The 12,429-nt window shown below is 37.5% G+C and overlaps 1 protein-coding gene across 1 annotated transcript in view; it reads right to left on the bottom strand.

Annotated features, from left to right (window-relative positions):
* ADGRV1 (adhesion G protein-coupled receptor V1) overlaps positions 1-12,429 on the bottom strand; it is a 273,128-nt gene that overhangs the window by 80,904 nt on the left and 179,795 nt on the right. The window contains exons 85-86 of the mRNA XM_071580491.1: positions 8,064-8,180; positions 2,649-2,827 (exon numbers count right to left, since the gene is read on the bottom strand). Of these exons, the coding sequence (XP_071436592.1) occupies positions 2,649-2,827; positions 8,064-8,180 (296 nt within the window). The remainder of the gene's footprint in view (positions 1-2,648; positions 2,828-8,063; positions 8,181-12,429) is intronic.

Genomic DNA, 12,429 nt, shown 5'->3' with positions numbered 1-12,429 from the left:
GCAAATGTATGACAAAATTCATGTCTGAAAAACAGCTTGACCAGCTTTTGCATACATACAGTGGTCAGGGAGATATTTGTTTATAAATTTTTGAATTTTTATTCTGTCAAGCCTAATCTCTTTCAGCGTTCTCATTTTCCAAGGTTACTTGTCTTAGCCTATAGGCTAAGAAAAAAAGTCCTTTGTCTTTCTTAGAGGCGTTTGTGTTCAAGATCTGGTCAGACTCTAAGCTTAAAGCTCCAACAAGAGTAGTTCTTTAGTTTACAGAAAACATGCTACTGTAGGTGAGAGATTTAAAATCACTCCAGTGAGTTAAAAGTTAAAGCTCCTCTGATCTGTTATTCTGGAGTATTTTAGAGTAGTACATTTTTTATAAAATGCCTTACAGTTCTGGAAAATATCTTGGTACAAGTCCAATAAATGTATCATAATTAACCTTTAAACTCATGTTTGCGAACAAAAACTCATACTCATCATTAAATAGTTCTGGACTCTGATCTCAGAAACAGATGAATTAAGGCAAAACCCTGAAAATGGGTGTGGTTCCATCGGTTCAAAAGGTCTTGAAATCTTCAGGGTTACATAAGAAAGTAGACAGCTACCTTACTGTCAAGGATTTCTGTTATAGCTCTTTTGCTTGCTTCTTTGTTCCATGAGTGTAAGAGAATTACAAGTGACCATGATGAACGTGGTGAAAGCTAGATTTTACATAATTCTTCACATTCCTTTTTTTCACCTCTCCATTGCACTATACATCTCTTTGGGAATATCTACAGTTTGAATTTGCCTCATGTTTTCCACTATACCACATGAACTGTGTTTTTGTACTTTAAGAGATCTTTTTAAAAAAATACCGCTCTGTTTAACTTTATTAAGATTAAACTCATTTTAAGAACCTTAACTGAAAGATTTTCAGAAGTGAGGCCATGGCAGTCTAGCTGTATATACTAGGACAACAGTAAATGCTAAACTGTCTGGAGTTTGGGAACCTCCGTGAACTTTGGAATTTGATGTTAAGCTGAACTCCTGACTTCTTGTGATCTCACCTGTTTATAACTTTTTCTTAATTAGGAAGAAAAATTCTTCTCAAAAGGAGAAGGAGGTTGTTAAAGTGTGCAAGGGCGCTAAAAATTTATGTAAAGAAACATAAATTATGGGTTTTGCTTATAATCCTGAAAGAAACAATCATAGAATCATAGAATTGTTTAAGTTGGAAAAGGCCTGTCCAACCATTAGCCCAGCACTGTCAAGACCACCACTAAAGCTGAAGTGACACATCCACACATCTTTCAAATACCTGCAGGGATGGTGACTTCACCACTGCCCTGGGCAGCCTGCTGCAGTGCTTTATAACTCTCTCCATAAGCACAGTTTTCCTAATATCCAATCTAAACCTCTCCTGGCATAACTTATGGCTGTTTCCACTTGTCCTGTTGCTTGTTACTTGGGAGTAGAGATCAACTCCCACCTGGCTACAACCTCTTCAGGTAGATGTAGAATATACATATATACACACATATACCCCCCCATATATATATATATGTATGTATATATATATGTGTGTGTATATATATATATTTGCATATAACTAAACACAGGTATTAAATTCAAGTATCTACTTCTCACAGCAATGCCTTTTGTGTGACAAAAAAACTCTCACTGAATTTTCTTCTCTTGAAATGGAACAATACATACTGTATCTTCCTCTTTTATTAAAGAGAGATGGATATTCTCCTAGTTTGGGTCTACTCTGAAAGCATCCTCATAAGAAGTATTCAATAAACGAATTTGTACATTTTTCTCTTGTTTTAAAAAGAAATTTTGTGTTTTTCCTGCATGTGAAGCATGTAATTGCAACACAAAGTGAGTAAGCGTACTAGCCCCATATCCTAGAATAGCTTTCATTGTAAATTAGGTTTGCCAGAAAAGGGGCTAGAGTAAAAGAGAGTAAAAGAGGTAGGGAAGAACAAAAGTACTTGTCTGTGTATCTTCACTTAAATGTCTCTGGTTCTGTGAAGATGTATTGTTTTAATCAGGACAGTTTTCTGTGCTGATATATAGCTTTGAAAGGGCTATGATAATTGTCAATAATACAGCAATGCTCAAATTTAGAATAGTTTGGAATACAACATATTCAATATTACAAGAGAAACACTTCAGGGAAATTATTTGATATGATAATGTAGTAACATTGTTTAGCAGCGAATATATTTAATAACTTAAGCGATGGGGGGATTAAAGCTTGATTTTGTGTTGGTTTTTTTTAACACAGAAATTAAACGGAAGAAAGCCACACTCTTCTGCTCATTCTGCAGCAGTACCCATTTCTGTCCTTTACCCTGGAATTGCACAATCTCAGAAAAGAATAAATAATTTAGACAGTAAGTAGACATGCTTGAACCAGCTCTGCCAATGTTCACCCAGAAGAATGGAGCTGTGGAGAGACTAGAGGAAAGCCCAGTTACATAGAAAGTATTGTATTGCATATGGATGGCATGCTTGCTTCAACTCCAAGAAATGAGGATTGCCCCTGCTCCTTTCTGCATTTGCCTGTGGGCATATCCCCCTCTCTAAGTGCAAGCAAATTCAATACAAACCAATATAGATAGTACAATGGTCACTTCTAGCTTTATTAAAAGAACACTTACAGATCACTGTAGACCAGGCCATAAATCTGTGCTGTGCTGTGATGGTAGATTCCTCTCAGGATAATCAGAAGAAGGATCGCAACAAAAGCTGGAAGCCCCCAGCTCAAAAGGAAGTAAAGCAGATAGCGCCGCTCTGTGTGTTCATCATTCATTACAAGGACATACCAAAAATTAACAGCCTGAAGAATAATGAAGAATAACAATCAGTAGACTTGGTGGATGCTTAGCTGTGCTGAAAAACAAAGCACTCTGAAGATCCCAATGCAGCATATTTCTGTCCCAGTGTATGTTTATGTATAAACAGTTTTCAACATAAATATTTTGTTCTCACTTTCTTCTCTAAAGTAGTCAGAAGAGACATTATAAAAGAAATATGATTATTTATATATTAGTTTTGGAATTGGACTATGAGAGAGGAGGGGACACAGTTCTTTCTTGTGTATCTATCTTCCACATAAAAGACTAGCATGAAGTATTTCTAAAGTTGATCGGTATTTTAACTTTATTATGCTATTGTTCAGCTCTGTGTATCTTCTTGTAGGAAACGGACTAAACTGCTTCAATGGGTCTGACTGTGGTCCTGTTCTGAGCTCACCAGTACAACAAAGACATGAAGCAAGTCCAGCAATGGGCCATGAAGATGATTAAGGGATGGAGCACCTCTCCTAAAAGGAGAAGCTGAGAGAGCTGTGATTGTTCAGCATGGAGAAGAGGAGGCTCAGGGGGATCCTATCCATGTGTATAAATATATGATAGGAGGCACTAATGAAGAGATAGACAGACTCTCCTCAGAGGTGCCCAAAGGCAGGGCAAGAGGCAACGGGCGTGAATGAATATACCTGAAGCCACATCTGAACACAAGAAAAAGCTTTCTTAAGGTGGAGGTGGTCAAACACTGGGCCAAGCTGATCAGAGAGGCTGTGGATTCTCTGTCCTTAGATACTCAAAATCAAACTGAGCATGGTCCTGGGGAACCTGCCCTAACTGCTTGATCTAGGGTATTGCACTAGACAGTACCAAGACATTCCTGAAACTTCCAATGATTCTGTGATTCTGTGCAATATTTGTATAAGAGTTTGAGAAAAGACTGCAAATAAGTGAATGTAAATTCAAAAGCATCTTAAACTGTGTCTTCTAATGATCACCTCATTATCAAACAGCATAACTAAGAGTTTAAAACCACAGACAAATCAAAATGAACTGGAATAGCTGAAACCTCTTGAAAGAACTGGTACTATGAGTAAGGAAACCTTTCAAGTAAAACAAAATACTTGAGAGTATTGCTTAGATCTTTGCATTTTCTTTAAGACATTAACAGCAGAAACATTTTCATGTGTGCTGAGCACTTTTTGAGGCACAGCTACACACTGTTTTCTAATGAACACCTAAACTATCCACAATAAATTATGTTTTGAAAATTTTTTTTCACTTATTACACATCAAATACATTATACCAGCTACAACTCTCCATGCTATATAACAATTTCTGGTTTTTTATGCGAGGTGAATAAGGGATTAATTTTGTCTTTTTGTGTCTAGAGTGTATCTAATTTGAGCTTGTGCCTCTAACTCATCTTGTCAGACAATGGAGACAGGACAGGCGCCTTCAGGCACTCATTGATTCTTATCCAAGAATACTAATCTCCCTCTATGGCTGACAGAAGTGTTTCATATATTAACGTTGATTTACATGCTAAATTTTCAGCTATCTATTGTTAGGATAGGTAAAATCCATACACAGTGACAAGACAATTGCAATGTGATTATTTTGTGGATGAAATTTTGTAAATTCCCCTCAGCTGAGTGCTTGTCTACCATTTTGTTCAGGCACACTTAATTTTCACATTCAAGTACTTAATTAGTTGTTTCTAGATTACTTATGTAAGTCTCATTAGTTAACTACCATTAAAATTTTTTCTATGATTTATATAGTAGGAATATACAATACTTTCTGTCATGGATCATAAATCACATTGCATATGCTAACATCTTTTTAAAAAAAATAAATTAGTTTAGTAAGTCTTTTAAATGTTTTTTTTAGAGAATGACATTTCATAGCTATGTCCACTGTAAGTAATTATATTAATTTTATAATAATTATTATGTGCTTCTTTATTTTCATTTGGTGATTGGTGCCATATGAACAAAAGAAAGTTTGTTTTCTTCAAAAGAACACAGTAACACCCTACCATATAATTGTAACTATCCTGTGTAAGTTGAAAGAACACATAAAAACTATTCATTCCATTGCTGCACATGCAAAGTAAGAAAATATTAAACAGACGAAAATGGTCTTTGGAAAAAAAATCCACCATTTGTCGAAAGACTTAGTCGTTCTGTTCACTTTTACATAGGATTAAAAACTAATTCAAAGTTCTGCTTGTCACCCAATGCCAATAAACACTCTTCAATTACATGCCTGTGTAACACTGGCTAGGCTGTGCCTCACTCCAAGCACTTCCAGACAGCAAAATCCTTGAACTGATACATGACATTAGGCTCAAGGACTGTTGGTTCTACTAATTCTGACAATGTGGTGAACACTGTTCTCAGTCATCCAACTGAAATTGCTTTCTACAAAGTCATACCTCATGTCCTTGTTCTGTGTTTGTTTAGCCATATTTACATATCTCACCTCATTTATCACAGCAGAACAGTTAATGCCAACACTGCTGTAAAGATGTAAGCAAGGTTGGATTGTTCACCATTTCCTGCACAGTGACATTTGTATTTTGATAATTAAAAATTCTTATCTTCAACCTCTTTTGAGGTTCCAATATTTAATCAATTAAGTAATAGTGGAGCTAATTTTGGCAAATCCTTTCCTGCTGCCATGCTGCAACAATAACCAGTTCAACAGTAGAATAAAATGTACAGTCCATTTCCCAGCTGCTCAGGTGGAAAAACAAATGGGCAAGTTCTGATTGTTCTGAGCATAATGAAAAATAATTTTTTATTCATGTAACACTCTAATGAGGCAATGTGAACTTCAACAAGGCTTTTTTTATTTTAGAATAAGGCAGTTAATGGAAATTACATTCCCAAACCTGGGATGCTTTTGTTTATGTCTTGATTCATTAATTCATTTAACTTTAGTGATAACCACAGAAGTACAGAATGGTTTATATTGGAAGGGACCTTAATGACCATCTAGTTCCATACCTCCTGACGTGGGCTGGGACACCTTCCACTAGACCAGTGTCCTGGTTCAGGCCAGGTCAGGGTTAATTTTTGCAGGAGCCATGAGGTGCCATTGCCAGGCCCCAGAGGTTATTCTATACCAACTCACATCATTGCTAGGAGTGGGGAGAAGGGAGTCTCTTCAGGGGAGAAGAAGTCCCTTCAGGGTCAGCATAGTGTGGTGGAGGAGTGGTCACGTATTGTTGTTTCCATGTGAATTGTTCACCTCTTTCTTGTCCGTGTCATTAGTACTGTTGCTGTTACTGGCTGTTTCCTGATCTCATTGCTGTTTCCAGTAAGTTATTCTTATCTCAATCTGTGATCTTTACCTTTTATACCTCCAATTCTCCTCTCCAGTCCCCTACATGAGGAGAGGGAGGGAGAGAAAGCAAGTAATGAGAAATATAAATTCAGGACCTATTCCCAGTCAAGACAACAGTAGCTGAGGGCTGAGTTGATCTGTATTTCAGATGGTCTCTTTTCCTCTTGGGTATGTCAAAGTTCAGCAATTATTCACAGCTGAAGACCTGCATCTACAAAAAACAGGACTCCTCCTCATTCTGAGTTTTACTCCCAGCCGCTCAGCAGGCACTGATGCATTCTCTCTTAAGCACCTTTGTCCTGTCAGATTTCCATGATAAGTCTTCATGTCTAACACAAACCTGAGGCTCCACTAAATGTGATGGACGTGCAAGTTCTTAGGATTTGGCCAAAGTCTACTTCAAAAAAATAACACACGAAACCAACTAACTGCTACCAGCCATACAATTTTTTTGCTTATAAGTGATTTTTGCAACTTGACATAATGAAAAACATGTAGGAAAGGATGTTGAAATGTTACCAAACACCGAGTGGCCGAAGCTTCAGGTATCCCAGTAAACTGGCATTTTAGAACATTACTTTGTCCAAAATAGCAAGCATTTAAGAGATCTGAAGCAATTTAGGAATAAAGTGAATGAGCAACTGTGAAGAATGTAATTTACAAATCACAAAATAATTTAGACTAGCTAACCTTTGATAACACCATTAGCCAAAGCCAAGCAGACAAATGTCTGTATTGAGACTATCTACTTGCAGCTTGCTGAAGCCCACAAGCACAGTGGAGCTGCTAAAGAAGTTGGTAGGGTTCTCAATGAACGTGACCCTGACATAATTCCAGGAAACACAAATCATATGAATGTTACTGGGAGAGAAAGGTGCATTTAGACACAACCTAATTTGCAATTCTTGGTTTAGTATGACAGCCTGCATATTGGAGGATTTGTACGGTAATCTATGGAGCTGCATATATATAAAGCTGTATGCTATAATAAATGTGCTGTGGACAAATCCTATTAAAATAACAGACAAATAAATGGTATAACTGATGTACTCATGTTAAACATACATTTCTAAACAAAGACATAACAATATATTTTTTTTCAATAACCCCAGAGCTTGTTATTTTGACTAACTTAAAACTGGTAATTTTTCTTAACAAATTTGATTGTTCATGGTGTTCCACATTAGTTTAACTGTTTTTTCCACCATTTACTATCATATATCAAAAGAGCAACAGAGCTGGTGAACGGTCTGGAGCACAAGTCTGGATCCACTGAGAAGTGGTTGAGGGAGCTGGGGGTGTTCAGCCTGGAGAAAAGGAGTGGAGATGGTTTAGTTGTGGACTTGGCAGTAGTGAGTTGACCACCAGACTTGATCTTAAGAGGGCTTTTCCAACCTAAATGATTCTATGATTCCATAAAAATTCTGGCAATATTTATAGATACATATACTCCTTATTTTAATTTAAACTCATACAGGTGTGTTTCTCATGTTATACAAGTCTAATGACTAAAATGCTACTGACTCAAAAAATTAGTGTAGTTTACATTCGCGTTTCACTTGTAAGGAGACTGCTTCAAAAGACCAAATGAGAAATGTTTAGAAGAAGTATTAATGCTAAGAAAAATAGTTCTTCAGTGTTCTGAGAATGTAGCTTCTTACAGGATGAAGTGAGATGTGGACATTTTTATACAGTTGTGATGGATATTAGTGGAAACAGTATTCCTACTGTTCAGATATATATCCTTGGAGCTGTGACACTCTAGATTTAATAAAAGCCATCCAAGGTTTTGCTCTTTCTGTAGCACTGAATTGCAGATACATATATATACCAAAATATAATAAAAAGACAGTCTAACTATGAGTTACTTTTACAGATGATTTGGGTAAGTGGTGAAAAAGACTGAGACCAACCTGAATAAGCATCCAGCTGAACTGGCAGAGATAAAGGTAATGGGTAACAGATGCAAGGGCAGAGCAGCTTTCTTCTGAGATATGCTGGCTCAGGTAAGCAGAGGCCAGAAATGAAATCTGCAGGGGGAAAAAATGAATACATGCATATTGGAATGAAATAAAAATTAATAATAACAATGAGGGGCAAAAAAATCTTCAATTTGAAAGTAAGATATACACTCAGTTACTGTTTTCAGAGACTCATGAAAGATGTCTTGGACATTTAACATTTATACAAAAGAAGTTACACTTAAATACTGTGAACCACAGAGCCAACTTCAAACTTCTTCCAGAAAATCTGTTTGTTGAGAAAGATTAATTATTTAGTATGCCCTGAGATTAGCTTAGTTGGTTAGAGCACAGTGTTGATAGTGCCAAGGCTGTGGGTTCAATCCCTGTATTCACTTCAGTGTTCACTTAAGAGTTAGACTCAATCATCTCTGTGGGTCCCTTCTAATTTAGAATATTCTGTGATAAGTAAGTGTTTTAGGTAGAATGAGTAACACAGAGTTATATTACTGCGTGATTCAGTATGTTGCTTGCTTTGCTTTACTTGCTCAGCATGAACAGCCGGATTTGCCAAAGCCTTAGGCCCTGAGCTGTGATCTTACACCTAGATATGCTTTTGGCTGGAATGGAGTAATGTTTCCTAGTAATTTTCCTAGTAGCCGGTACAGTGCTGCATTCTGGCTTTGGTATGAGAAGAACACTGATACCGCACTGATGTTCTGGTTGTTGTAGGTAATGTTTATACTAAGTCTAGGGATTTTTAGTTTCCCATGCTCTGCCTGTGAGCAAGTGCTGTCCCACTCTATTAAACTATTTATTTTTATAAACCTGATGCCTGAAACTCTGTTATTAGAAACCAAGGTTCATGCCCGAAGAATGAGGAAGCACGTCTGAGAGGGAGTGTGTGTGTGTGAGCAAGGAATGAATAGGGGCGCCCATAGGCCATCTGGAGCCACCTGCTGTGAAGGGACCCCCCCAGTCCCAGCAGGGACAGTCCTGAGTGGTGCAAATGTGACTCCCAGAGTGGTGTGAGAATGCTCAGGCAGTGGTTTCTCCTGTGTATGACGAGACAACAGAGGGACTTAATATTTATTGTTTAATATTGTTCCCATGCAACATTAGACACTGGTTTTATAATTTGGGGTGAAGATTTTCCTTCATAAAAGTAAAAAAGACATTATCTTCTGATTTGAGTAAATCCCCATATTTTATCAAATAAAGACACAAACTCAAGAGGCATTTACTGTTTTCAAGTTGTCAGACATGTAGCAATATAACAGCCCATCCCATAAGATAGCAATATTGGACAAAAAAGAGGAAATATTTACTTCCTTGTCTAACACCATCCTAAGATTTCACTCTCACAACCCAGATAGAATTTTTTTCCAAAGACAAGCCAAATATCAAAGGACTATATGTTATCTGGATAAGCAGCCAATGCATTCATTGCCTAAGGAACAAAGGTATTTCAACTCTGACTGCAATGAATGTGGACAATTTCAATATAGCATTTAAAATTAACACACAACTCAGAATCCTTTAGCTCTGTCTTCTGAAACTTATTTACAGAATAGCTTTACAAGCAAAATTCATGAAAGAATTGTTCACATAAAGAACATTATGTGAACTGATTACCACTGAACTGGTATTTTTTTCTTTCTTTGACAAAATATACTATTTTGACCAAGAGCCCATTGACTTGTTAGTAACAGAAATTCATGGGCCATACAGACTCGTTTTATATATATACTATCAAAAGATGGGGTGGGTAAAGAAATTAAAGTAAATTAAGTGATTTGGCATAGAAATGGACACGGTATTTACAACAAAATACTTGCATGGTAGTGGGCAAACCTTACACAGTTTCTTTATTATAAAAGTGCCCTTATAAAGGCAGAAAAAATGTTACCTTACCATGAAATGGAAAAGTAACAATGAGCAGCTGGGCAACAAGTGGACTAGAAACAATTATGAGATGCATTTCAATATCTAAAGGAAAAAACCTCACTTTTAGTGAGATATATATATGGTATTTATCAGTCTTCTGTTGGGAACTGGCATCTAACCACGGCCACATGTGTAGGTTTAGTTAGAACAGGCTTTAGTTTCTCATAGTAGGCCCTATGTTTCTGTCTTGGTAGATGTAGGAAGGGATACAGGCTGTCAGCTGACTTTGGACATGAGCTGTCAGCTGACTTTAACTAACCAATGACATCCAGTGTAACACCAAACTAGATATAAAAGAAAGAGGGAGGAGGTGGTTTCTCTTTCTGTCATGGTCACCACCCCCAGGGACTGCCGTTCTGCACGCCAGGAAGCTGGGGCCCTCATTGCTGCTCTGGTAGGGAAGCAGATGCTTTTCTGTTCACCTTACTCTTGTGTGAGTGGATATTGCTCTGTTTCATTTTATTTCTTCTTTTCAGTATATGAAAATGCCTTATTGTAAATTGTAGTTTTGTATTTTTTTCCTTTCCTTCCAACTCTGGGAAAAGAGGGGCTGCTGTTGGCAAGGTAAATACTTGTAATTTTGCCAAGGTCAAGACTGCTACACTACATAACCATTCAGCTATTAAGATGTCAACACACAGCTTAATATGGACTGCTATTTGCCAAATTCTGATGCTCCTAAAACAAATCCCACTGTCTGGAGTGGGTTAAACATAACTGAAATAGGTTTGGAAATGCTACCTTCCATGATGGATAAACACAAGAAATGTTTGTGTATACAACTCAGTAGCACCAGCGATCTCAAACACTACCAGCAGAAATCCTTCTAAAACTTGAGCAAATGTTTCTACTGACAACAAGCAAAACACAGCATACATCTGGGTGGAGAGGCTTTATCACCTTTTGTTTTGTAAAGGCTTGTAGGTATGTCAAGGGCAGAAGGTGAGGGAGATAGAGACAAACGGGATGAACACACAGAAGCAGACTGTCCTAGTTAGGGGTAGCCAGGACAAGCTTATTACTGTGTAGGTGTAACCAAAACTGTGTTTTCTACACCCTCTATCTCATTTCTGATGAACTGTTAACAATGGACCATTTGCAGCAGTTGCTCAGGGAACATCTGACCCCTCAGCCTACAAAGCTGGATGCTAGTGAACTCTGTGAGGCACAGGAATGTTTCTATAGTCACACCAGTGACTTAGGTGAGGTAACTCCGCTCCAAGGAGGCATTAGCACGTTCATCTCCAGCCTGAAGGGTCATGTCTGCTAATGGGCCATCACATGACTCACAGAGTTAGATCACCCATTGTGGAACTCCCTGCCCTGGGGGGAGGAACTGGGTATTCCCACCTGAACCTGAGGGTATATAATCTTTGGGTTTGGGGACTTCTGATACCACTCATCAGATCCAGAACAGGACCAGAATCTTGACGGGACTACAACCACCACTCTTGACCAGACTGTGACCATCATCCTCACCAACAGGTTTTATCCTTTCCTTTTACTCTGGACTCAGGAGAACCACAGGGGTGTCTCAGCACAGGGGCTGACGAACACCATTTTGTTTGTGCCCCAGGGGACTGGGTTATACTGCTCGGTTTTGTGGGTTAAAACCAAATTCTCATTTTTGTATCATTGTATTTATTGTAATACTTTTATTAGATTGTAACTCTGACTTATAATCTCTTTTGTTTTCCGTTGGGTTCATTTCTCCTTCAGGTTTACCTTTTAAACCAACACACAGTGTAATCGAGTCCTGGAAATATGTTTTTAACACCTTCAGGACTGAATGTTGGCTTGAAAACATTTTGCATTTATAATCAAAGAAATTACCACTTCTAGCACTTTGGTGTGTTTCATGAAAAATAATTTTATGGATAGTAAAAGTGAGAAGTATCTCACTATATTAACAGTTTTCTAATGAAAACAATGAAAAGAGTCCAAATGTTTGCTAAAAAAGCATACCTTTGATGGAAACACAATTTTCTTGAAGAAATAAAACTGCAGTATGGCTGGAGTAATCCCTCATCTAAAAATTCACTGTAATTTGTGGCATTACAGTGTTTTACATTAAAAAGAAAAAAGTCTAAAAATATAAAAAAGGTAAAATGCAAAATGTTCACAGAACTATTATCTTGCATTCTGGGCAGAAGAGACAAATGAGAACTGGATTATAACACCAAAAAAATCCACAAGAAGACTTTATTTTTTTTAATGTTGGAGAAGGGAATAGAGTGTTCTGACAAATGCCGAGATGATAATATAATGCTTCTTCCTGGTACTCGTCAAGGTGATCAGTCTTGACCCTAAACGATCTAACCAAGGTATAATAAGTCACTTAAGTCACTCAAGTAGCAGGCTGATATTTTTG

The sequence above is a fragment of the Pithys albifrons genome, chromosome Z (genome assembly GCF_047495875.1).
Source record: "Pithys albifrons albifrons isolate INPA30051 chromosome Z, PitAlb_v1, whole genome shotgun sequence".
NCBI classification, from domain to species: domain Eukaryota; kingdom Metazoa; phylum Chordata; class Aves; order Passeriformes; family Thamnophilidae; genus Pithys; species Pithys albifrons.
The sequence above is the reverse complement of the archived record's forward strand: the minus strand, read 5'-3'. Positions and strand labels throughout refer to the sequence as shown.